The 27,956-nt window shown below is 35.6% G+C and overlaps 5 protein-coding genes and 1 pseudogene across 5 annotated transcripts; 5 read left to right on the top strand and 1 right to left on the bottom strand.

Annotated features, from left to right (window-relative positions):
* The first annotated feature begins 101 nt into the window (after nucleotides 1–101).
* LOC125215127 (putative late blight resistance protein homolog R1A-10) lies at nucleotides 102–1,698 on the top strand (annotated as a pseudogene).
* On the top strand, nucleotides 1,572–2,684 carry LOC148932916 (putative late blight resistance protein homolog R1B-16). Its single transcript, XM_089065284.1, has one exon. It carries the CDS (start codon nucleotides 1,572–1,574, stop codon nucleotides 2,682–2,684), a length of 1,113 nt encoding a protein of 370 aa, XP_088921410.1.
* Nucleotides 2,685–8,845: 6,161 nt separating this feature from the next.
* Nucleotides 8,846–11,052, top strand: LOC125200221 (uncharacterized). Its single transcript, XM_048097934.2, has 5 exons — nucleotides 8,846–9,050; nucleotides 9,194–9,637; nucleotides 9,784–10,350; nucleotides 10,430–10,792; nucleotides 10,862–11,052. The coding sequence occupies exons 1-5, from the start codon at nucleotides 8,846–8,848 to the stop codon at nucleotides 11,050–11,052; spliced, it is 1,770 nt and encodes a 589-aa protein (XP_047953891.2).
* A 1,534-nt stretch (nucleotides 11,053–12,586) lies between these two features.
* LOC125200212 (uncharacterized) lies at nucleotides 12,587–13,459 on the top strand. The gene has a single exon (XM_089065283.1). It carries the CDS (start codon nucleotides 12,587–12,589, stop codon nucleotides 13,457–13,459), a length of 873 nt encoding a protein of 290 aa, XP_088921409.1.
* Nucleotides 12,713–18,180, top strand: LOC148932915 (uncharacterized). The gene is made up of 3 exons (XM_089065282.1): nucleotides 12,713–14,439; nucleotides 14,516–15,057; nucleotides 18,141–18,180. Exons 1-3 carry the CDS (start codon nucleotides 13,459–13,461, stop codon nucleotides 18,178–18,180), a joined length of 1,563 nt encoding a protein of 520 aa, XP_088921408.1. The 5' UTR covers nucleotides 12,713–13,458.
* A 650-nt stretch (nucleotides 18,181–18,830) lies between these two features.
* LOC125202564 (serine/threonine-protein kinase 52-like) lies at nucleotides 18,831–21,132 on the bottom strand. The gene is made up of 6 exons (XM_048100985.2): nucleotides 20,937–21,132; nucleotides 20,206–20,315; nucleotides 19,942–20,126; nucleotides 19,438–19,612; nucleotides 19,230–19,370; nucleotides 18,831–19,159 (listed from the first exon to the last, which is right to left on the bottom strand). Exons 1-6 carry the CDS (start codon nucleotides 21,130–21,132, stop codon nucleotides 18,953–18,955), a joined length of 1,014 nt encoding a protein of 337 aa, XP_047956942.2. The 3' UTR covers nucleotides 18,831–18,952.
* Between the last annotated feature and the right edge of the window lie 6,824 nt (nucleotides 21,133–27,956).

Here is a 27,956-nt window from a genome sequence, read left to right as displayed (position 1 = left end):
ATGCATTATTTTAATACAACATGCAAATTATTGAGTCCAGAGATGCAGAGCATATTGATATACCCAATAGTCAGCAGATTAGTTTGTGAAACATTGTCTTCTTTGTTCTCAACTTCTCATACTCTTTTCTGCAACAAATCTGAAACAAAATAATGGCATACAATCTTCAATCCCTCATCACCATCCTACAACAAATCCTTCATCCCGAACAAGCCCACTGGACTTTCGATCACAACAAACCCCGACTCGAATCCCTACTCCAAAAGGCTGAATCTCTGATGCAGATTCTTGAAAAGTCTTCACCCTCCCAAATAGCAAGTTTGGAGAACAAAATCAGAGATACAGTGTATAAAGCAGAGGATATTATTGAGTCAAGGATGGTTCGTCAAATGCTTTCCCACCCAGCAAGCGAGAGCTTGACCTTTTTCACACCAGATCTGCACCAAGTCACTCGAGAGCTGGATTCTGCAGTGGTTTTCTTGCATGATCTGAGACCATATTTGCAGCTACCAACTCAACAGCTTGAATCTATGAAGCTCGTGGAAGAATTGGAGGAAAAGAGTGCTTCTTCACCGAGATCTAAGACTGATTTGGTGGGAGTTGATGAAGATCTGTTGGAATTGAAGGGTCGTCTCACGAGTATGGAGAGGAAGGTGGAGATCATCCCCATCGTTGGCATGGGGGGGATTGGTAAGTCTACCCTTGCTCGAAATCTTTATGATGATGCATATATAGTTTCTCACTTTGATTATCGTGGTTGGGCTGCGATTTCACAAGTTCCCAATATGCGGGAAATTATGTTAAGTCTTCTTCGCGGCCCGGATGAAAAAGTAAGTGATGAATTGATTGGATGCGGAGAAAATGAGTTGAGAGAAATATTGCATAAGAGATTGTTTGGGCGAAGATACATGATTGTGTTGGATGATATATGGAGCACAAAAGTGTGGGATGAGATAAGGATGTATTTCCCAGACAACAGTAATAGGAGTCGGATTGTGATCACCACTAGGGAGTCTGATGTGGCAGAACATGTTGCAGGCTCGAAAAGTCTGCATCATGTGCAGTTGCTAGACGAGTCGGCAAGTCTGGATTTACTTTGCCAGATTGTTTTTGGGGAAGAGGATTGCCCTGACGAATTGCAAGAGGTGGCAGCTAAGATTGGGAGTGATTGCAGTGGGCTTCCTCTTGCCATTCATGTGATTGGAGGGCTCATATCGAAGGTCGAAAGGTCAAGAGATGTTTGGGAGAATCTTTCAACCGATGTAAAAGCTTCAATTGTTGGATCGGGCGAGCATTTCTCCAATATACTTTCCTTGAGTTATAACCACTTACCGATTCACTTGAAACCATGTTTCTTGTATATGGGAGCTTTCCCTGAAGATTATGAGATTAAGGGATCTAGACTTAAGAGTTTGTGGATAGCCGAGGGATTTGTGAAATCCAAGGGAGATAAGAGTTTGGAGGAAGAGGCCGCGGATTACATAAAAGCTCTAGTGGAGAGGAATCTACTTTTTGTTAGATCGGTAAACTGCAATGGGAAACCAAAGAGTTACTCCATCCATGATCTGTTGATGGATCTATGCATAAGGAAGGCCAACGAGGAGAAGTTTTTAAACGTCAAGAATTGCATGCGCCGTGTAAGTGTTCAGTCATCATATGAAATGGAAGATGTGCGTGCTTCACCCCAATTGATGTCACTTGCTCGATCTTTTATATGCACTGACGAGGAGATTATATCTCCTATCTTTTCCATATTAAGTTTGGTTAGGGTGCTAGATGTAATGGAAATGGTATTCGAGGAGTTTCCAAAAGAAATATTACAACTTGTGAACCTACGTTACTTAGCCTTATCCTGCACTTCAGGTGTAGCTGTTGGAATATCAAAATTGTGGAATCTGCAAACCTTGATTTGTGGACGAATGACAGAGCTTAGTTTGCCATCCGAAATATGGGTGATGTCTGAGTTAAGACATCTCAGGTTGTTCACAGCAATTGACACTGATGAAGGATACAAGATAAGATTTGTTCATAAGAAGCTGCAGTCAATTTACCATGTTTGGATAACACCTTCACTGATTAGGAATGGTTTCTTTCAGATCATCCCAAATGTCATAAAGTTAGGAATCTATTACATCGACACACCCGAAATTGAAGTTGATCTTAGCCATCTTCACAAACTCGAAAATTTAAGATTTGATTCAGAGTTGGATGAAGATGGTAGCCGTTTTCTGAACAAACTCAGATTTCCACATGGTATTAGAAAGTTAACTATATTTGAATGTTTTGTATCTCGGAGTTTCTTGACAACTCTATGTGGACTACCGAATCTGGAAGTGCTCAAAATAGGGAACTGTGTGTTTGAAAGAGACGGAGAGGCAGAGGAAGAAGAGTGGGAGGCGGTAGAAGGAGATGAATTCTGCTCGCTGCAGTTTCTGTGCCTCCAGTCCTTAAATATAGTACGCTGGAGAGCCGATGAGACCAACTTCCCTAAACTCCGGGAGCTGCAAGTGATCAGATGCAAAGAGCTAGAGGAAATCCCGTGCAACATTGGAGATATCCCAACTCTCCAAGAAATTTACTTACAAGAATGTGGCGCTTCTGTGGTGGCCTCAGCACAACAAATTCAGAAGGTGCAGCAAGACGAGTACGAAAACTACGACCTCAAAGTGTATATTTATGATTAGAAGCCAAAAGGTAAAAATGCAAAACTCCAAGCAATCAAATGAATGCTCCATCTGTTCATACACACAATCTTGTCCTTAATATTCCTTTTGCACTCACATAATTGGTATAATTTCTTGATCCCAACTTCTGATTATTAAACTGTATGTCTTCTGTATATGGTGTATCATTTTCCGCAACTCGGATAGTTTCAGCATGCACAAGAATCGCTCACAGCTCGAGCTGAACATATGCACTGCAATAGAAGGTATGCATATTAGTGTTAGTAAGATTTAGATTTGGTATTGTAGTATTGTAGTGTAGTCTTTTCTCTTATTTTGATACCAAATTGTTCGTCTTATTCAGCTTGCAATATGCTAATAAACATCTGGTGATTGTATTCTTATCGGATGTGGTTTCTGCTTGTTTCTATACTTTGGGATTGATTTGTATCACTACTTTTTTACCTTTTGCCAAACATACATGCAAATTCAGTACGAAGTTGCTTTTTTCTTTTATTTTGTTTTTGTGATTTTTCGATGTCGAAAAAGTGTCTGATTTTAGCTTCGCCGTGATGACTTAGACCCATCACTCTTACTTGTTACTACAACTTAGACCCATCATTGATTGTCGTGTTCTCACATTGCTGCAGTTTGCTTGAGATGCTATTTGATGGATCCGTTATTGATTGTCTATGACTATCTAATCATAGACAAACCTTTTTTTGGTTTTATCTAATCCAAAAAAAAAATCCATTTATGAACAATACGAGTTTTAATGAGAAAATGGTAAAGCAAGAGGAAGAAAAAAGTAAGAGTGGTATTGAGAAAATATAGGTAAAGTATGATAAAGTATGAGAGCGAAAAAACTTTTAATTTTTAGAAATTGGACATTTTTTTATGAATATCCTAAAATGTTAAAATGAGACTATTTTTCATTTAGAAGAGAGTAAATTGTAGTATCTCACTATTATATTGTATAATAAACTGAAGAATCTTTGTTGATTGAATGTATGCTTTGTTTGAAATTTAGCATATCTGTATATTCCATGCCTTTTACCAATATATTCCATGCCTTTTACCAATTATTATTACGTACTAATATGTGTTATTGGTAGCCATTTTCTTAGACATAATATGTATTCATGTACAATGACTTTATATTGCAATTGAAACTGCAAAGACTTCTAAAAATTTCTCAATTGCAAAAGTATATTATCATTTCTAGTCGTAGTATGAAGACAGAGATCAATCATTTCAATCTCATAGCAAGCATCAATCATGATTTCAACCTTCATTATGTCTTCAAAAACAAAATTATTCGACACACAACTCATCATAGATATATTGCTCGTGTCTTTGCCTCGTACTAAACAATATACTTAAGGTAGAAGGACGAGCGAGTGACCTGAGCAAGCGATTACAACGTCGGAGGGATCCATATGTAGCCGTGTGTCTGAACGTAACCCACCTTCTCCAGCAGTTGATCTGCTTCTGCAGGCCCTCGGCTTCCAGGCTTGTAGGGAAGAGACTTGAACTCCCCTTTATCGATCCGTTGCAGAAGGGGCGTGAAAATCTCCCAAGCAGCCTGAACATCGGTCGCTAAGTATCAACACACGTGATGCGAGCAATGAAAGAGAGATCTAGTGTTTACCTTTAGCTCATCTCTGCGGACAAAATGCTGCTGATCGCCTTTTATTCTGCATTCAGAGATATCACATTAGCATTCATGATGAATGAAGAAACAAAATGAATACACATATTAAAAATATTGTCCATATAGAGATGAGCATACGTGTCAAGAATTAGACGTTCATAGGCTTCGGGTATGACAACCCCTTGGCAGCGTTGTCTATATGACAAGTCGAGTTCGCTCTGAGCAGTTGACATTTCCAACCCAGGCTGCTTCACCTGTATGGTTAAGAAGAAACTAAAGTTCTAAGACAAAGGGAAAAACCAGAGTTCCAATTGCAGAAAACTAGCATTGTTGCATTTAACTTGCCGTTAGTTTCATGTATATCGCCTTGGAAGGTTGCAGACGGATTACAAATGTCACGCCTGCCCTTACTAAGGATAAAAAGGACGGGTTATTGCGACTGAGGTGGGATATAAGAAGCGGGGAAGAAGGGGAATACAAAAGGGATAATTTGACTTGGCTCGAAATAATGCAAATAACTTGAATAGAATCAGAGTTTCATCTCGAAAAGTACATAAACTCGATCAATAGTATGTGATCTCAATAAAAAAGTTGTTTTAGCGGAAGCGTTCAAGAGCGAATGACATCATGTATGGAGACACGATGCATTCAATTACCATTCTATCAAAGAACATACTCCGTCTCTGCTCAACACCGCCCATCGTCATTACTGCTCAACCTGCATATTTTTAAAACATATGCAGGGCTGAGTACTTGATGTACTCAGTGAACACAAGCCAAAACATTTTCATTAAATATTGTCAAGCCATTACTGAGTGAGCTCGGGGTTTTATCTTAAAAAGGCCTGAGTACACTAAAACATTTCCTCGTAAAATATGACTACGCAGTCAAACTTCCTTTTCCTCTTTCACCATATCTGAACTATACATGACAGAGAATGTGGCAACATTCAAAGTCACTAGACCGGCCAACTCGAAGGATGGCACTCGATCTACATGTTGTGTACACTAGTCCGAATAGAGTTTGCGGCTCTACTGGGACCCAAATTCGATCAACTATACATGGCAAAAGCCACTTCAAATAAGCATTTCCATAAAACAACACACGGAATGACAATCATTCATTTCACGTCAAAGTATTTATCATCGTTGGGAACAAAGCCCAAAATATACTTTAAAAGAAAGCCCATCTCATTCGCTTAACATGTATCACACTTGAGTACTCCTCGTTCTGAATTTAGAGTCTCACGGAACAATTCTCTTAAACAACAAGGTAGTAACACAACAATTAGCGCGAGAAAACTACAAATTAGAATGCATGCACCCTAATTAAAGTGTTTTATCTCGTTTCTCAACTTTCTCATATTTTCGGTTATTCGGCGGCCGCCCAAGGTGTCGCGTGCGACGCCGATCGGCCACTTGCGCCCACGTCTCCTTTGTTGACTCCTCGTATTTTTCCACCACGAAGTCGAATAAATTCCCAAAAATTATTTAAGCGCATAATTAAATTATCACAACTATTTCCCTTCGCATTTATATTTTTATTCGAACTAGGGATAAATTATTCGTACTTCGAAACTATTCCGGGAATTAATTAAATAATTCCCCACGATTTAAATTATTTATCAGCCCCGAAGATTTAATTACTCGGCCCAAGACTTTGTTTAATTTCAGCCCACCTTATCCCTCCAAATATTTAAAAGGCCCATCCTTATTTCTCCAATTTAGATATGGATTGTGGAGAGGATTACCTATGAACTTGGATGTGATTGAAAATAAAAGGCAGTAGCTCCTTCTACTCTCTGTCTCACTCTCTTTTTCTTGCTATTGGTTTGTAGATTGTGAAAGTGAGAATGATGGTGAAGCAACCATGAATTTAAAAGAGAAACAATCTGGAATTGATTAGGATTAACTCCTACTTAATTGGGTGGTTTAATGGCAATTAGTGGCTGAATTGAACTGTAGTAAATCCTCATGATTAGGATTTATTAGGATTAATGTGGGTGGTTTAAATTCTTCGCAGGTAACGGCTACGGAGTGGAATGGAATTTCTTGAAGATTTTCGCTGAAGGGAAAGTTTCGCTACAAGGAGCAGATTGAAGATGAAGTTTGCGTTGGAACACACTTTGTAGAACCTGGCGTGAAAAGGGAATGAAGAGGGATTGGGCACAAAGATATCTCCCACAACTTTCATTTATTCTAGAGTATAGTACTATTTTGGTCCTTTACATATGACCGATTTTTTATTTTGATCCAGAATATTCACTTTTCAAAAAGTAAGTACGAAACAAATGAAAAATGATATCGTTTGCATCCTTTTTTGATGGCACCGTTAATTCTCGACGGTCAACCGTCAATTAGCGAAAATTTGATCCGATTAGACTTAATCTCAGATTATTAGTTGGTTAATATTATGTTAACTATTTTGCTAATAATTCAAAATTTTTAATATTTTTGAATATGAATAATCAAACAACATTTTTCACTAAGTATGGAGTTGGAAAATCAAACGACACTCTCTCTCTTTTCTTTCATCTCTCTCATCACTCTCTAAGAAGAACCCTAGTTCTGAATTCCGACCAAGAAGCCCGATTCCGACCAAAGCCACCCGATTCCGACCGATTCTAACCGATTATTGTTGGTTGCCATGAGTTGGAAGTCGTCGTACCCAAACCACAGTTACACCGAAGGTCTCGGCGACGTGAAAAAATCATATGCGAGGAAGAGGAAGAAGATTGAAACGAGCGATTCACGTCCGCCTGACACCGAACAAGGACCGTCGGCTGCATCGGGATTTGTGGGTTCTAACCCTAGCTCCGATGCGGATGTCCATTCTTCTCCGAAAATGAACCCTACTTCTTCAGTCGGTGACTGTCGAGCTTCTCCAGAAAGCGACCCCGATTTTTAGAGGACGAAGAAGGCCCGATATCCCCGTCATTTTCACCAGAAGCCGCTGCTCCATCTACTTCGTCGTTCTGAACGGAGAAGACCTTCGCCTCAAATTCCAGTTTCTCCTCCTCCGCCTGAAAAATCCAGTTCCTGAATTTCATTCAAAAGGTAATGTTGTTTGAAATTTGTTTGAAATTTGATTGAAAATCGTTTGATTGCATGTTTGCTTACTAGGGTTTGCATTTATTGGTTGTGGTGTATTTAATATGGTGTTGTCTTTATTAAGTGGTCCCATTGAGTATGATTTGAGTATATGCCAATGATTTTGAGAATTTTTAGGGTTTGGTGTTATGCGGAAAAGGGTTTATTTGTCTGCATACAATTTTGACTTGTGAAAGGGTGTTATGTGGACTGTTGGGGAACCAGACGACAGGGGACCATTTTTCTTGTCTGTAAATGTGTAGGACTAAGCTGATATGTAGAGCATATCTATGGGACCAATATGTTATTTTATATTGTTTAGCTACGATGACTGATATGATTATACATGTACTCATGCAAATGGGACCTCCGTTACAAGATTGGACTACAATGGTGTCCTTGAGGAAGAGTTTGGGAAGAACTATGTCAATGCTGAACTTCAATATGTTCACAACTGCGATCCAGACAAATGGTTGAAGCTTGAGGTTGATGATGTGTTGGAGAAGCTGGGAATGGATGTGACTGGGTTAGAGTACTTCTATCGGATACCTGGGATGAACTTCGAGGATGGAATGGTGTGGCTTTTTGACAACAAGTCTGCAATAGACATGGCAAAGTTAGGGGTCGGGGCTGGGGTGATTACTTATATGTCATTCACCTCGGGGGTGTTGGTGAGGTGTTAACGGGCACACAACCTGTTAGTCAATTAGCACAGGAGAAAATTCAAAGTCCAGTTATAGTTAGAGAGCGTATAGATGGTTTAACCGCAAGTGAAGACGGTCAGAGCGAAGAGGAAGGTAATGCTAAGGGGTATGGTAATGGTGATGATGGGGGTCTGGTGATGGTGATGATGAGGGTGATGATGAGGGAACTGATGATGGTGAGGATGAGGGAGCTGGTGAGGGTGAGGGAGCTGGAGTAGGTGAGGGTGAGGAAATTGGTGGAGATGATTGGTTGGTACAGAGTTCAGCCAGCGAGTATGAGGTGGAGAGTGAGGAAGAATATGAGGAAGAGAGTCTTGTGGCTGTGAAAGGCTAGGGGAATGGATCTGGAAAGGGGAAAGAAAAGGCTGGAAAGGGGAAGGGAAAGGCTGAGGCTGTGAAAAAGGGAAAATGGAAAGTTAATGATGTTGTGAAGGGAAAAAAAAAGAAAAAGGGGACCTGCAATGAGAAAGGAAAGGAAAAAGAGAAGGTCGATTCCGATGATGACAATGCGGGGCAGCTTACATTTGTGGACAACGACTATGATCTAAGTGATAAGGAAGAGGACAACATAATGACTTCTCAAGTTGAGGGATAGAAGAATGTTGTGAATTCCATGAGAGTTCTTGGTGATTTATATGATGGTGGGGAAAGTGACATTCTTCGGAGTGATTCACCTAGCTAGGACACCAGTGAGGCTGATTGGCGGGCGACGATGACTGTGATGTCGTGCAAAATATGAGCCGAAGATATAAGCCTACCAAGGACAGAAATGATCCAAGGTTGGAAGTGGGGTTGCGGTTCAATACCAAGGCCGTTTTTACAGACCTTATACGTCATCAAGGTGTCCAGTTGGGTAAGAAGTTGAGGCTCAAAAAGAATGACAACATTCGTTGTATTGCATACTGCAAGGGGTTGCTGCGAAGTAAGAAGGTTAAAGCAGGTTGTCCATGGACGGTTTCCTTGTATTATAGGAGTGAACTTGGTTGTTGGCAGATTGGAGCTCTGCGTGACATACACAAGTGTGGGGGTGCTTCTTACAACCACGGTTGTGCTAATGCCAAGTATTTGGCACGACTATTCAAGGAAGATATGAGGTTATTTCCTGGGATGACATTGGGCAATTTGTGGAGAAGGTGCATATGGAGTTGAAGATAACAATTTCGGTGGGAAAGGCGAAGCGTGCAATGGCACGTGCGAGGAAACTGATCGAGGGTGATACAATCAAGCAGTACAAGAGGCTGTATGATTATAGGGCAGAGATTTTGAGGACAAATCCATGGAGTACCGTTGTCCTAGCAACTAGGCGCCTATCGGATGGAACTGACAAGTTCAATGGAATCTACATAGCTTATGAAGCTTGTAAGCCTTCCTTCAAGCAGCATTGCAGGCGTATGATAGGATTGGATGGTTGCCATCTAAAACGACAAGGGAAGGGCATACTCCTCACTGCCATTGGATTAGACCCGAATGATCAGATCTTTCCCGTCGCCTACGGTGTTGTAGCCATTGAGAATACGGATACTTGGAGTTAGTTTTAAAGTTTGTTGGTTAAGAATCTGGACATCAAGAATTCGAGCAAGTGGACATTCATCTCCGTTAGACAAAAGGTACACAATTACATTGTAAATTAGTCAGTTTGCTATTAGCTAATCTTCTTTCTTCGTCATGGGCAGGGCCTTATCAATGTGTCCGAAGCTGCTGCCATAATGCCGAACACCGCTTCTGTGTGTGGCATATGCACAACAACTTCAAGAAGGTGTTCCCATCTCCAACGCTAAAAGACAAGATTTGGGAAGCAGTCCGTTCAGCAAATGCATACGCCTTCGAGAAGGTGATGGAGGAGGTGAAACAGCTAAATACCGCTGCACACACGTGGCTTACTGTGCACACTGCCAAGGAGAGCTGGAGTCGAGCTTTCTTTGGTTTTGAGGCCCATTGTGACATTCTAGTCAACAACATTTCAGAATGTTACAGCAAAGTCCTATTGATTGCGCGGGACAAGCTCTTGTATGGTATGCTGGAATGCATCCGAATGTATTTGATGGACAGGATCACCACCCGACAGAAGATGGCTGCAAAGTTGGAGGATTGTGTCAGACCCAAGATAAGGAAGAAGCTTGAGAAGCTAAAGGAAAAGGTTAGAGATTGTATGGTGAGAGAGGCTTGTGAATGGGTGTATCAGGTGAACACCAAATTCAATGAGCAGTTCGTGGTGGATATACGAGATCGGAGTTGCAGCTGTAGGCGTTGGATGTTGACCGGGTTACCGTGCCCACATGCGATTGCTGCTATTTGGAGAGGATGTGGACTCCTTTGTAGCTAAATGCTACTCAACGGAGACATTGCAATTGGTGTATGCGCCCATCATCTACCCGGTACATGGACCAGATACGTGGCCAAGGACTCCTCATCCCGATATCGTTCCACCAAACCTTACCCGATTGCCCGGACGTCCGAAGGGAGCAAGGCAAAAAACGGCTGAAGAACTGGCTGCCAGAAGCAAGGTCAAAACAAAGGCAGCAAGGATAGCCCATCAAGTTGTCACAGTCCGAGATGGGGAGGATGGACGCCAGAAAATGTCGAGGAAGGGGCTGATGCCAGAGTACAAGTGTCGGCTTTGTGGTGAAAAAGGACACAACAAAAGGAGATGTCCCCAAGGCATTCAATTGGGCAAATCGAAAGGTATAACATTTTTTTTGAACTATTTTCATTCAAATAATCAATGACACTTCTTTTCTAAACTATTTGTAGGGTCAATGGTTAGGAGGGAGCGTAATCGTGATAAAGAACAACAGACTTGTATATTGTGCCACCAACCCGACCACAATAGGGCAAGTTATTCAAGTGCGGTTGCGGATATGTTTGCAGAACCCGGCTCCTCATATACTGCTGCCTCTGTTCCCGCGAAGAAGAAACCACCCAGTAAGAAGAAGGGTGTTTGATGATGGCATTTGACTTTAAAAATCGTGTCATGTTGTGTAACAAATACAATGAATATTTGGTGTTGATGGTTTTGTGGGTTTTGATGGTTTTTGGGGTGTTGACAGTGTTAAGGTTTGATAGTGTTGATGTTGGCATTATGACAATATTTTTTTGTGGATGTAACATGTAATTGTGGCTGTTTTTGAGCATGTATCAGGTGTAAATGGCTTATGACATTACCTTATGACATAATCAGGTGTAAATGACCTTTTTTGTGATTTTTGTGATCTGTTGTTTGATGTAGTATGACTATGTCTTTTTGATCGGTTAAATGTTCAGGACCAATACGAAGTAAAAAATGAATATAAAGGACCAATTTGTAATGTATTTTGTTATCCATTTATTGGTTCAATTTGATGTCGATTTATTGACATAGTCGACGAAGAAACAATCACATAGAGGCTTTGGTGTGCTTAAATGTTCAGGACCAAATGGAAGTAAAAAATTTATAGGAATGACTACTTTGACTTATACTTTACGATTCTCCGATTAGGGCTTTCTGGCGATTTTGAATATCACTGCAGAATTCAAATACGAGCAACACAACAACAAATTCAATTCTACTTCAACATTCAAAAAGGATTCACAAATACTACATCAAATTACTTGAATATACACATAAGTGTTGCAACAACAACAAAACAAAGAACAACAAAGCTCAAAACATTGATTAACTTCTGGATTTTTTTTGTAATTACGGTCAAATTCAAACCCAGCTCCTCAAAATCGGCACCACCGACCGAGGATGACAAATAAGAGGCCCGATTTGGCTCGTAATTTCGACATCACAATTCGGCTCACACCACTTGAAGAAACCGCATTCCTTCGTCTCACATGCATCGGCGGATCTAGGTGGGGTCGGGGGGGTCGGCCGACCCCACCGCTGTTCCCAGAGAACAGCCGGATAATACCCTTCCCCAGCCTCCGACCCCACGCCGCGCGAAGTTCTGCCCCAGCAGCAAACCAGTCGCCGCCGCCTGTCGAGAAGAAGACGCTGTTCCAAATTTCCACTCTTTTAGTAATTGGGCTTTACAAATGGGCTGGACTTAGTATAATAAATACTCTAATTAAATAAACCCAATTTCCAAATTTGAATAAGGCAATAAATCTATTTAAATATAGAGAATGCAAAAGGTTTGCTAATTTTCGGTACAGACGAGCGAATTTTATAACAGAGAAAAGAATAATTTTTCATTCTCTGCGCAAAATTTATATAGAAGAGAGACTTTAGGCTTGTGCTGCGAAGAGAATTTTGAAGGAATTTCTTAACAATTGGTACAATTATTGAGGTATTTAAAATTATCATTCAATTTTAGGGTACTATTATTTGTTTTTCGTTCTGTTTTTACAATTAACGTTACAGTGCTATAAAATTGATCAATAATTATTCATTGATTTTGTTTACTTTGTCCGAGATTCGATTAGAAAGTTGCATAGTATATAATAATTGATTAAATATAAATTTTAAATTTGTGTTACATTTTGTTTAGGTTAATGGATAAATTTCTGAAGAAAAGACCTCGAGTTTCTATCGGTTCTTCAAGTGCTAATGTTGAGCAAGAACCACAACAATTGGATAATCATGTGGTAGTTGAAAATAATCCGGACGAGATTGAAATTGATAAAGAGAAAATCAAAGCCGACCCCGGATTACGAGACCCTATAGATAGTTTTGATGTGAATATTCGTGATCGAATTCGTAGAGAATATGTTGCCAAAGGTCCTTGCCAACCAAAAGGCCACGGCTTTCCGAAAAAAACATATGGGAAAGATAAGAGAGGTTTTAGGGATGTTTGGTATAAAGATTATATTTGGCTTGAATATAGTACGACAACAGATGCTGCGTATTGTTTTTGGTGTTTTCTTTTCAAGCGTGGTTATTTAGCACCGGGAGATGAAGCATTTGTTAGTGGTGGTTTCTCTAATTGGAAGAAGGCTAATGAAAGATTTAGAGCTCATGTTGGATCAACGGGTAGTGCACACCACAAAGCTAGAATTGAATATGAAAATTTTGTAAATCAAAAGCAGAGTGTGCCTTATATCGTTAGTAGAGTTGGTTCAAAACAGGAGAAGGAATATAGGATTCGTTTGACTGCAACTCTTGATGTTATTCGATTCCTTTTGAATCAAGGTTTGGCTTTTAGAGGACATGATGAGACACCAACTTCTTCAAATAGGGGCAACTTTCTGGAATTATTATATTGGTATAGTTTAAGGAATGATGAAGTTGGTCAAGTTGTTTTGAAGAATGCTCCCGGAAATAATCAAATGATTGCTCCATCAGTTCAAAAAGAAATGGTTAATGCGTGTGCAGTTGAAACTACACTTGAAATAATGAAGGAACTTGGTGATGATTATTTTCCATAATGGTTGATGAGTCTCGAGATTGCTCGGTGAAGGAGCAAATGGCTATTGTTATTAGATATGTGAACAAAAATGGAGAGATAATAGAAAGATTTTTAGCCATAGTTCATGTTAAAGAGACTTCATCAAGATGCTTGAAAATGGCAATTGATTTTGTATTTTCTAAGATCGAATTATCTTTGTCAAGATTGAGAGGTCAGGGATATGATGGGGCTTCAAATATGAGGGGTGAATTTAACGGACTTAAAACACTTATTTTAAGAGAAAATCCATCGGCATGGTATGTCCATTGTTTTGCCCATCAGCTTCAATTGGTATGTGTGGCGGTATGTAAGGCAAATCGACATGTTTCTGATTTTTTCGGATATCTTAGCCCGATTGTTACAATATGTGGATCTTCTTGTAAAAGGGCAGATAAACTTCGACAAGTCGAATATGAAAGAATGGTTGAAAGGATTGAGAACGGGAAAATCACTTCAGGTAAAGGTCTAAATCAAGAAACTTCTTTGCATAGACCGGGTGACACTCGATGGGGATCTCATTATCTTACTTTAACTCGTCTTGCATCGATGTGGCCCTCGATAGTCACAGTACTTGAAACCGTATTCGAAGATGGGGTTGATCAAGAAACAAGTGGCAAATCTAAAGGGTTACTTCAAAAGATGGAAAGCTTTGATTTTGTGTTTCTCATGATGTTGATGAAACATTTGTTGGGTATGATTGATCCACTATCTTGTGCGCTGCAATACAGAGATCAACATATTTTGAATGCAATAAATTTGATAGTGACTGTGAAAGAGGACTTGCAAGCATTTCGAGAATCTGGATGGGATGATTTCTTGCAAGAAGTGGAAGCATTTTGCCGGGCAAATGAAATTGATGTTCCTAACATGGATCAAACTGTTCCAAGACGAATTCGTATGAAGAATGATGGACAAAGTATTACAAACTATCATTATTATCGTGTTGAAATTTTTTATCAGGTATTTTTGATAACTAATATTCTTATTTATTTAAACTTTGATATTAACTCCTAACATAATTTCTTTTCACAATCAGGTTGTTGACTTAATTAGTCAAGAAATGAGGAATCGTTTTTCTGAGTCCAGCACAGACTTACTCGAGTGTATGGCATGTCTTGATCCAAGAAATCATTTCTCCAATTTCAATGTCGATAAACTTGTTCATCTTGCCACCCTTTATCCGGAAGACTTTTCATCCATGGAGCTTAACTTGTTAACTAAACAGCTTCAAAGTTTCGTGAGTGATGTAAGAAGAGATGCACATTTTTCAGATGTTGAAGATTTGGGAACTCTTTCAAAGAAGATGGTTGAAACGATGAAAGATAAGATTTTTCAATTGGTTTATCGATTGATAAAATTGGTCTTACTTTTACCAGTAGCTACAGCATCCGTTGAAAGAGTGTTTTCTGCAATGAAATACGTGAAGTCAGAGCTGAGAAATAGGATGGGAGATGACTGGTTGAACGACAGTTTGACGGTATATAGCGAGAAGGAGGTGTTTGCAACTATTCCCAATGAAAGGATTTTGAGTCGTTTTCAGAAAATGGATACTCGAAGAAGCCAACTATCTCGCATAGCATAAGATTGTGGTATTTATATTTTTACATATTTTTGTTTAGAGATATTTATTAAAATATTATATTTATAATCTTGATCGGTTCGACCCCACGATTTTTGATTTCTGGATCCGCCATTGCTCACATGTGAAGTAAAGCTTTCCCCTCGACGGTTTGCCTTGTCCGATGACAATACGGAGCACTGCCATCTTCTTACAATAGCAGAAAGGGTAGCTAAATCGGAAGTCTCCGAAGTCACGGACGCGGTCGCGGTCGACGGAGACGACGTTCCGGCTACACGACGAACGACCCATGTTCGAAGGTGTTTAGTTGTTGCAGAGATGGAGAAAAAGAATTAGGATTCTTGGGGAGGAAGAAGAAGAATGAGCGGGAGAGGGGGGGTATTAAAGTCGACAGTGCAATGTTAATAGAAAACTAATTTAAGCCGGCTGCGGAGATAATATTTTTTACTACTACATGAAAGGAACAAATTGTTTCACGGATAAAGATATTGTCAAGATTAGTGCCCGTTTCATTACATAGGATTAATACATTAATTTAAGCATTTTCTATTTTTTTAACTTTTCTTTTTTAATCTAAATACATGAATTTTAATCTTTCCTTCGAAATTCATTCTTCTCCTAAATGGAACTTATATGCTCGTCAGATAATGTGCATGTAAGTAAATACACAAACTTTCACGATTTTTGCTTTTCCCTTGAATTTGTTTTGAGATTTTATAGAGTTTCACACGAACTTTTGAAATTTTCCAATACTCCCTCCATCCCCGATTAACAGTCACACTTTTCCATTTCGGTCTGTCCCCAGTTAAGAGTCACACTTCATTTTTACCATAAATCGTAAGTAGATCTCACATTCCACTAACTCAATTCACTCACATTTTATTATAAAACCAATATAAATAAATGGGTCTCACACTCCACTAACTTTTTTAACCAACTTTTCTTTACATTTCTTCAAACTCGTGCCGGTCAAAGTGTAACTCTTAATTGGGAATGGAGGGAGTATTTTTATCCTACGATAGAGGCTTAAAAGATACACTATATGTTGAAGAATCATACCTAAATATATACCAAGTTGAAAAGGAAGAGGATGAGATCGAAATCGAATATATTGAGGAAGACCAAGAATTTTCAAATTGGATGCGATATGCTTGTATCACTTTATAAGTATTTATAAATGAAATATATCTTGACGGCAAAGTACTAAAATCTACACTTTAGATCGAATTATTACATAAATCTTACTTTGGAACATGGAAGATCACTTCAATCATTGTAAAAACAAACTTTAACTTTATATCATTTTTAATCTCAATTTAATTTGGTGTAATTGTGGGTGATTGGCTATATTAATTTCAAAATATTACTACTATATTGTTTTTATTGATTAATGTGGTGGAAATTTATATGTTTGGTTATTATTACTTGACCCATTTAAATACACACAACACGTACGTAAATCAATAAAAAATTTGATTTCATCTTAATTTATATAATGTACTTTTATATATTTTCCTTTCCAGTTGTTCGTATTTTGGGATCCCATATAAATAGGTCGGATAACTACTTAATTTGCAGTCGATTTTGTGATTTTGACAATAAGTTACGTCTATAGAAAATTTGCACCTACTAAATATCTCACACCATTATATATTTATATAGTCCCTAATTATTAATTCACAGGTACTTACTTACACTTGGCTACAACTCTACACCATGTTGAAAACTCTAGAAACCAACAACCCTCAGCCCGAATTGTTTTTGAGCAAACAATACGAGCTTAGGCATCTCGCTTTCGTCTATGAATCCATCGGAATTCGTGTCGACCGCCTTGAGAACTCGCTTAGCCTTCCACTTGCAGAACCACCCGCCCGTGGTGTGGATTGCCTCCCGGAGCTCCTCCGCGCTTATCCGGCCATCCCCGTCTTCGTCGAACTTCTTCAACCATTTCTTGAACTCTTCCATGGTTAATTCTAGTTTACCATGGCAATTGACGACCCTATTAGGATACCTAATTAATGCCATTTTTTTCAGTATGTGTGTGTGTTTTGTTTGTGAGTGTTGCATGAATTGTATATTATAGAGATGGTCTCATTTATATATATAAGAAGCGTGTTTGTGAAACATCAAATAGTTGAATAAGAATCGATTAAAGGAGTCAAGAAAAGAATATTTGAGTTACTAGTGGAGGCCGGTTTAATTATTGCACCTATAAAAGAAACAAATATCATAATCTACATCTCTATATAGTAAATGGAGAATATGTTACACCATAAAAGATAATGATAATAATTAACATCTCTATAGTAAAAGGAGAATATATTTGAAAGATATTTTTTCCGTATCTTGTGGAATGAATTAATCCATAGATTATTATAATCTACATTGATATATATGAATATAATTCTTTAGGTTTCGTGCTCATTGCATATATTAAATGGCTAATCTAACGAAGTAGGAAATTATGAATTCAATAAGTGATGGGATCAAAGATTTGGGATATATATTTCATCCCAAAAAGGTGTACATATCATTTGATTGCTTATACGGAAAGTAAAGTTTAATTTTATTATTCAAGGAAATGATTTGGTTTGATTTGCATTACTTTATATGATGCATCATTTTAAATCTATAATATGAGTAGAAGTTATCATCATTATTTTTTAAATAATAAAGTAAGTCATATACTCCGATCCCAATATAATTTTTTTAATTATATAATTTTCTTTATTTTAATAAAATTCATAATATAATTAATTAGTTGCTATATATATGCAAAGAAGAAAATTTTTAAAAACTAAGAGATGAAAAATTCAAGGGAATGCAAACTAATTGGACCAAATTACATTGATCATTTAGCAATTTCCCGGTTTTAGACCAAATCAAAAGTGAGATACCTGAGGAATATGATCAGATAGAAGGGAAAGTAATTTGACAAATGATGAGTTACAACTCAGTTAGTAAGATGTTTCTTCAAAGATTCGAGTCATTATAAGAATAGATGGATAAGGAACCATTATTGATCATATATGTGTAAACAAAAAGAAATAGGCCGAGACAATGCTTTAACCTAATCCTTCTTGGAAACTGATACCCTAAGCTCATCTTCACCACGGGCTTAGGAAACCGAACAGCAGCCATGTTAATGAATCGAAACCTCCTCCGTACTAACTGACCCTTCCATTTAACCTTCGAGTCGATATCAAATTGCAGTGAAAACCTCCTAGAGTCGCGGACCGAACTCCGTCCCACAAATTGCAATCATGTCTGCTTGAACAGTTATGGATAAGGTTTTTAGTGAAAACAAGATTGCATGCCCTACTAAATAGCTTAGTTTTATTAGTATATTTTTATATGAAATTAATAAAATAGGATAGAAAGGAAAAAATGGTTGGAATATGAGGTGAATAAATGAAAGAGAAAAAGAAAGTGTGAAGAAAAAAAATGGTGGATCATATTATCGATAATGGAAAGAAACTAATATATGTGGACATGCCAAAATATAAAAAAAAAGAGACCATTTATCGTGGACGATAAAAAACAAACTTAATACGTAAGACTATTGACACTAAAATACGCTAAACACGTAAAATAATCCATCTAAAATTCCAATCTAACACATAAGATCGCCCTCCTTTTATGAAGGCCAAAGCATATATAACCCAAAATATTTCAAATAAAATAATATAAAATACAATCCCTAATCAAAGCTTAAACAAAATATTAAACTAAAACAATTATTAAGCAAATACGAATCCAAAGCTTAAACTAAAAAGTGAATTACAAAATTCAAATATTCAAAAGTAAATCATAGAGTTGCACATGAATAAAAGTATATAGAACAAATTAACTCAATAAAATGGAACCTTGAGTTGTCTAATGACTTAAAAACAACTAAGGCCCCCGAGCTCGAGCAAAGCATAAACAGCCGGGTGAGTGGTTTTCCGGTATCATGCCGCCTCCTTTAGACGTGTCGATTGACTCGAGCAGCTTCACAACCTCTTCCATCTCCGGCCGTTTATTCGGGTTAGCATCCCAGCATCGTTTCATAATGCTTGCAAAAGAGCTAGGGCAACAACGAGGAATCTCCGGTCGTAGATTCTACGTAAATGTCACATTATATTAGATATACAATCAAAGTAGCATCAAACAAGCTAAAAATTAAATTTACCCGTTTAACAACCGCGGTTAAAATCCCAGCCAAGTTAAGATCCCGATCGGGGTAAGGCACATCGCAGCAATACATTTCCCATAAGCATATTCCGAAGCTGTATACATCGCATTTGTGATTGTAAGGCTTCCCGTCGAGTACCTAAGCGGACGATTAATATGTTACTTGTACAATATTGATTTCGATACATGGTTTGTTAGAGATGTACCTCAGGGGCCATGTAGCCGAGGGTTCCGGTTGTACCGGTCATCTCACTTGGATTTTTAGCCTCAACGCGAGCCACTCCAAAACCAGTGATTTGCAGTCTACCCTTGGGACCTATAACCATGTTTTCTGCTTTGATATCACGGTGTACGATCTTTTGCGCGTGAATATAGCATAGCCTATGAGACCAAGACACTTCGTAAAAAGGTAAAACATCAAATCACAAAATTACAATAAATATGGTCTATTCATCAAAAACAGTAAAAGTGAAATAAGACAGCCTACCAGACTAATTACACACATCATATACAGGTCAAACATTGAATCTTAAAAAGTACAACAAATATGGTGATTTACCAAATATAGTAAAAATTAGACACATCATATACAGGTAAAACATTGAATCTTAAAAAATACAACAAATATGGTGATTTACCAAAAATAGTAATAGTGAACTGAGATATTTAATGGACTAAGTATTAAGTATATATGCTAGTGAAAGATTTACCCCTTTGCGAGGTCCAAAGCAAACTGGATCACGGCTTTGAAGGGAAGCTTCTTTGTTCGATTATTGAATAAGTGGTTCTTCAACGTGCCTCCGGAGATATGTTGTGTTACAACAAAGCAGCTCGTACGACTCTCGGAGGAGGCCGGAAATTTTAACTGCGAAGCACCTATTGACGCGCCAATACACTATAGCAAGAATTACTTGTTATAATAAATGAAACAAAAGAGTGGAAAAGGATGGATATTTAAAACAAATCATAATTACATAGGAGATGTTGGGATGGCTGAGCCTGTGCCAAAGAGAAACCTCCTGTTTGAATAGGGCTATAATCTCAGCCGCTGACCTTGTGCCATCTTGCAAATCCAACAACTTAACTGCATATAAAATACTCATGTTTTTCTATAATAACAAACCCTTTCTATCAAGAAAAAAATAGTCATGTTTTTCACCAAATTAAGTAGCTAAACTTTCGCACGATTTATTACCCTTGTTCATCTACTTATTTACAATTTTCGTTAAAACTCGTATCATCCACTACATGAACTATTAAAGAAGCAAATATTATGACGAGAGGCGACTAAATAGGGCAAATTGCAGGAAAAAAAACATGAAGTTAGGTCAAATTCCAAGTTTTAAAAATTGTCAATTATATCGAAAAATCTCGGCATGCTACGTTTCTAAATTTATTAACACAAGGCATACATGTTTAAAACTTTAATATGAATGACTAAGTGTATTAAACATCTTGTAGCCGAAATCTTACACAATTTCCCCTAAATCATACATACTTTTCTTACTACTAAGCATACATATGGGATTAAGCAAAATTTTACCAAATTTCATGATTTTTATTTGCAATTTCCGGTAAATGAAAACTAAGCCACAACAACTACTATTGATATTTAAAAGCTAAATAAGATCAATATTCAGATAACAAATTGAGCAAATATGGCATATATATATAAACCCAACAATATTGAGATAGAAGAAAGTACCATCAACATCTTGTCCCATATAAGTGCCTCGGTAGATTCCTTGAGCTATAACTTGTCGAATTTCTAACGCATTCGGATCGATCTCCCATGCCTCGGGCTTTTTGAAGGTCTTGCCCATAACCTTGCTCAATTGTAAATCTATACTCTTTAAATCAATTTTCTTAACCACGCCCTTCAATTCCTCACTTCGATCCATCTTCAACACTCAAGCACCAAAATCAATACGTATTCAACTCAGACATCAGAATCAACAATATTTTAACCTGACATCGGTATTTATTTTAAGATGGAAGAATAAAATTTTATTAATATCAGGTTTTTATTGTTTTATTTGAATATTAGATAGATTTTGAGTGGAAAAAGATTTGTACCTATCGACGAGTGATCAGTGATGTATTCTTTTATTAAATTTATTATATACACATAATAAAAAAATGTTAAAGATATATTCATTTTTTATTTAAATATTTTGACATATTAAAGATAAATAAGAATTTGAGTACCGTTAATTGTATTTATTATAGATTGTAGTATTAAAGAAAACCCCTAAAGTTTGAGAAATTGTAATAGAGCTTTAATTCTAAATCTTGTTCTTATTAGTTGTTAAAAAGAAAACCCCTAAAGTTTGAAAAATTATAAACACGTTCCGTATCTAAAGCTTGTTCATTTCTCTATTTTCGGTAATGTTTGTTTCTAAATTAATACCAAGAAATTACAACACAAATATACTTTTTTGAAAATTCGTTAAATTTTAGTAAATTAAATTAAAATTGTATTTTATTTATTAATTTAATTCTTTATGCTCTTCCATATTATACACACGGCCGGATATTGCTCTCAGTTTCTCTATAACATGTCATTATTGCTATAAAGTTAATTTTTGTTATCCAGCCATTTAATTTCATATTCTTTATTTTAAGAGAAATTCCATTTAAGAACATATATATAGTTGGTTTGATGTAAATAGCGACACACATTGCGCATTATTTTATTTTTCTTTAAAATTAAGGTTGTTATATTAGCAATACTTTTTATATTAAAAATGAAACTATTCTTCTTTTAAATAAAAGTTTTTATATTTTACAAATAAAAACGATTGTTTTGATAGTAATAAATAGAAAGTGTTTTAATCAATGAAAGATTGTTTGAATGTACAAAAGTCATCTCATCCGTCCCAATAAAATTGTTGGAATATTTTAGGTAAGAGAATTTAAAAATTGCTAAATGAGATAAGTGAATAAAGTAGGAAAGAGAATAATTTAAATAGTAAGAAATGAGAGAAAGAAGTGGGAGATGTAAATGTGTTATTAATATGTTTTTGCTAAAAAGGATATTTCATCACTTGTAATGGATAATAAAACAAAAGAATGTCAGTCAATTGCAATGAAATGGAGAAAGCTGGATTCATGTAAATAAAAGTTTTTATGCAAAAGAATAAAATTTATTGTTCCTTATAAATAAAATACGCATATACGAATACAAAGAAGATAGTCAAGTAAAAATTGAATATTTGGGTAAGCATAGAAAGTAAGAAAAATAAGAAAGAAAAGCAACAAAATAAAATTGCAAAAAAGAACGGGTATTTTCCGGGCCCATGTACCAGACAAAGAGCAATTTGCTAACATAGGCCCAAGTCATATTGTATATAATACTCACTCTATACGCTATTAGGAGTCTCATTTTATTATGACAATAATTTTAATAAATATTAAAAAGTGTTGATAAAAAAAATATTAGAATAAATATATATTTCTTTTGGACACGGGAATTAAAAAAATGATATATATTAAGTTAAGTGGAGAGAATAAAGTATGATAGAGGAAAAAGTAAGAAAGATAGAGAGAATAAAGTAAGAAAGAGAGAATAAATAAGAGAGAGGGAATAAAGTAAGAAATGGTTGAAAATGGATAGCACTTATATAATAAGATAATGATATGCTACATATCTTATATGGCCTCCTTATGTGAGCATCACTCCCGTTTGACACACGTTTAGCATTGTTCGTTTCGATTTATTTATTTAGTTTGATTCTAATACATTAAAAAATGTTATTGCACTTTTTAATTTCACAAAATTCATAAAAATCAAATCTTGATTTATTATTTTATTCATTTATTTGAAATTATAGAGAAACGGGCGAATCGAGCTTTGATTTTTATGAATTTTGTGAATTTAAAAATTCCAATAACATTTTTTAATGTATTAGAATCAAACTAAATAGATAAATTGAAATGAACTACGCTAAAAGTGTCTCAAATAAGAATGGTGCTCACATAAGGAGCCCACGTAAGGTTGTAGCATAGCATTCCTCTACATAATAATATCTTGAAAATGGATAATAATAGTAGAAAATTCTAGAATGTCCATATAATTTATATATCTAATAATATCTTTAAAATGGATAATGATAGTAGAGAATTCTAGAATATCCATATATTCTATATATAGTTGTGTTAGTAAAAAATTTAAGGAGAGATAAGTATATATATCTTAACCAACTACAATAGTAGTCAAGCGTAGCTAAAAATTACTAAAAAAAATTTACTTTTAAAACACAAAAATTGGAATACAATAACTGAAAGTCCCTCATTTTAGTTGAAATACTAATATTAAGAACATTTTATGAAGAATCGATGGTATAATTAAACTCACTAAGTATCTCAATAAAATGAAATTTAAGTTGTCTAATGACCGAAAAACAAACTAAGGCCCCATAGCTCGGGCTTTTTGAAAGTCTTGCTCATAATCTTGTTCAATTGTAAATCTATACTCTTCAAATCATTCTTTTTAAATCTATACTCTTTAATCTTGTTCAATTGTAAATCTATACTCTTCAAATCAATCTTTTAAAATCAATACTCTTCAAATCAATCTTATCACCCTAATCATGCCCTTCAATTCCTCACTTAGATCCATTTTCAACTCAGCCATCAAAATCAGTACGTATTCAACTCAGCCATCAGAATAAAAATGTTTAACCTACTACTTTGACATTCGTATTTATTTAAGAATAAAGAATAAAATCTTACCGCATTTATAAGAGTATATCTAAACATCAAGATTTTATTGTTTTATTTGAATTTTAGATAGTGGGAGAAAGATTTATGCTCATCGAGTTATTATCTTTCAATTGATTATGAGTTATTATCTTTCAATTGATAATGTATTTATATAGATATAAAACATGATAAAGATATATTCTTGATTTATTTAAAATATTTTGACATAGATAAATTAGAATTTGAGGAACGTTTATTTATTATTAGTAGTATTAAAGAAAACCCCTAAAGTTTGAGAAATTATAAATACGTTACGAGAGCTTTATTCTAAAGCTTTATTATAAATACCATCTGTGCTAGTTCTTCATGTTCTAAATTATAATCACATATACCATATATAGTAAATATCCAAATGGGTGAGGGGTCCAAGGGCCCCCCAAGCCCCATCGTGCCTCCATCCCTGGGTGCCATCATAATTAGAGTGATAACGTACCACCAATCTTGTGCTGCCATGTGGCACGCTATCTAGCAATATTAGGAACGTATCCAGTAATATCATAGTAAGCATTTTAGATGGATTTCTACAGATTGCATGATAGTATTACGTGGATTGCAGTATAGAGTGCTAAGTATTGCATTATTGTCTATAATGAAAAATAACGATATAAAAAAAGCTATTTGTCTATATATATACTGCAACTGAAACATTCTATGCCTATATACTACAATACTCAACAATCTACACTGCAATTCACCTACTACAATCATGCAATTTGTAAACGCATGCTAAATGAATATTGCTGGATATGTTTCTAATATTGTTGGATAACATGTTATGCGGTACGTTGTCACTTTAAGAAGTGTTCTCATCTTAATATAATCCAAAGTAACTATCTAGATATTTATAACAAAAATATCTAAATTTTTATAATAAAATATCTTAATAAATATATTATAATAATAGTAGAAAATTCTAGAATATCATAATCTATATATATATATATATAGGAGTGAGTGTTTATAAAAAAGTTGGAGAGAGATAAACAAGTAGTATAACTCATTTAATTTGTCAAAAGTTTAGTTTCATGTCAAATTAAGCTGTAAGATAAACTAATGACTTCGTAATTATTTTATGGCAGTTTCTCTTATGTTCGACCTCTAATCTATTTCAACTTAGACACAATAGTTAACTAAACACAACCAAATTAATTAAACAAGCTTGTACACAGAATCATAATGTGTTTTTATAGAATGATGAATATCCAGTTCACTATAAGAATCCGTCCTTGCCGAATACAGATTGATGTGTAAATAGTGGTGCACCAAGCATGACAGTAATTTGCACCACTTTATAATCTTAGTTGAAATCCAATCCCACATGATGAGCATAAAAATCTTGTCTATGGGAGTAGTAGAAGCGCAAAGAAGAAGTGGTAGAATCTTTAATTGACCAAGAAAATGACTGCATATTCTAAATATAGATATTTAGCTTGAAAATAAGAAAATGATTGCATATTCTAAATATAGATATTTAGCTTGAAAATGTTAATCTTTTCTGAAATTATTGAAGAAGAGTAGTGATAAATTATTTAATAGTAGGATTAAATATACCTTAAAGCAATATTATTTTATTTACACTAAATATATATGTATGCATTTAAATACAACTAAATATCTATGTTAACAAAAGTAGTAATTCCTTGAAGAATCCTATCCGATCAAGAGTAATTATCCATCTTTGAATCAGATGCACTCTGAAAACGATTTATTCAAGAATAATTTTGTACCAATTTCTAGACATCTATAGATACCAGAACTCCTTAACATGTCAGATATCAAACCTAGTTTTGATTGAATTGATTATTACTATAACTTAACTAACTTTTGCATGCATTATTGAAATAGTAATTAATTTTTAAAATTCAATCAATCCAACATAGTTAAAAGTAAAAAAGATAAAGTTTTTCTCCTTATCCTCAAAATATCTTATCAATTCGGATGTTATTCCTGAAAATTCAGTCTCACGTGTTTCCATTATTAAATATACAACCTTCAAAGTACAATGATGTAAAGTTCTAAATATATACTCCCTCCGTCCTCCATTAGCAGTCACAGTTTGACCGGGCACGAATTTTAAGAAATGTAAAGAAAGTTGGTTGAAAAAGTAAGTGGAATGTGGGACCCACTTTTTTATATTGGTTTTATAATAAAATGTGAGTGAAGTGGGTTAGTGGAATGTGAGACCTACTACCATTTATGGTAAAAATGAAGTGTGACACTTAATTGGGGACGGATCGAAATGGAAAAATGTGACTTTTAATGGGGGACGGAGGGAGTATAAGATAAAAATTAGTCACCATCCAATAAAACAGAATTCTTAAATCTTGAGAGGATGTTTGTAGTTATTCTCAAATCAAATCTTCAATAACATGTGAAAGTAACTCACCTTAGTATATATTTAGTAGTAGTTAGAAATTTACTAGTATAAACTGTAATAGATAGTGGCGAATACATGATTTTTGAGCCACTTAAAGCGTCATAGTCACTAGAGGAAAGATGCAATAACTGAAGTCTATTATCTTTCGACTTTATTTCTTCTTTTCTCTATTTTTCCATGTTATCTTACGCAATGTCTCTATAGATTTTATTTTTGAAACTTTATTAAATGACTAAATAAAATTTTAAAAGAAATGAAATGACTATATAACAATACCAAAGAATTAAATTCAAACACGATGGGCCGGGGAACATGTGAAAAGGTGAGATATATTGATAAAAATATAATTTCCATCTCAAATTCTCATACAAAAGTGAAAATAAAATAAGATGAACCCTAACTAGTAGTACTACTATACTACAAACCCTAGCTAGTTAGCCAATTGCATGCTTTCTTGCAAATTCAATGAGGGAGTTGAGCTCATCTCCACGGATGTAACCATCGCCGTTCTTGTCGGCCGCTGCCATGCAGCGGGCGGCATACCACCGGGAAAACAACCAGAGCCACCGCCCTCCTTTCTCGCCAATAGCCACCCGAAGCTCCTTTTCGCTAATCTTGCCATCCCTGTCCGTGTCGTATTTCATGAACCAATTATCATCGATTTCTCCGAGGAAGGTTGTTTTTTCGGAAGCAACGCCGCCCAAGTTCCTGATCGCCGGTACCTCCATGTGTGTGATTTTTTGCTTGAGGGAATTAATGGGTGAAAATGCTTATAGAGAAGGTCATACTTTATAGTGTGCTAGTGTTGTGATGTGATTCCAAAAAAAGGTGAAATAATTGAATGAATGAGAATCAGAATTATGTAATATGCATGCTTCCTTTTTTTTTGGAGTTTAAAGGTGATAAATGATTGTGTCATATAGATAACTTACAAGCTTATTTTCTAAATTACAAGAATTTTGAGGTATAAACAAATGTCTATCGAATTTTAGATATTTTATAGGTTAATATAAATGTTACTACTAAACTATTATAAGCATTTTATTTTGGTTATTAAATTTTATTTAGTTTAAAATGCATGCTAAGCATGCATTTTGTATCATTTGGTTAGATGATTTAGATCTAATTAAAATTATTAAATGTCACGTAAATTAAAGTAGATTCGTTCCACCACCAATTTTTTAAAGTCGATATTCAACATTAATTATTCTGTATGACCCAATGTAAATATTCCGATAAGTATGCATGCATACCAACAAAACATATATGAAAATTTAAAATACAAATAAATCAAATATTGCATACAAAAGTATGCAACCATACCAATTATACCCACACGGCCACACATTATACACGACATATCTATACATATATAAAGGGGGAGTTTTGGGGGTATTTATGGAAATATAAAATTATATTATACTTTTATTAAAAATGATATACTTTCACCGGAACAATGGAACAATGGAACCAAAATTAGTGCTTAGTGGACGTTTCTTAATAATTTTGTTTAGTGAACGTTTCTTAATAATTTGACCAACTATAAGCATTTCCTTAACTAAATTTTTATTAATTTTTAAATAA

This window comes from Salvia hispanica, chromosome 2 (assembly GCF_029641045.1).
Source record: "Salvia hispanica isolate PSC_SH4W2 chromosome 2, Shi_PSC_v1, whole genome shotgun sequence".
NCBI classification, from domain to species: Eukaryota; Viridiplantae; Streptophyta; class Magnoliopsida; order Lamiales; family Lamiaceae; genus Salvia; species Salvia hispanica.
The sequence above is the reverse complement of the archived record's forward strand: the minus strand, read 5'-3'. Positions and strand labels throughout refer to the sequence as shown.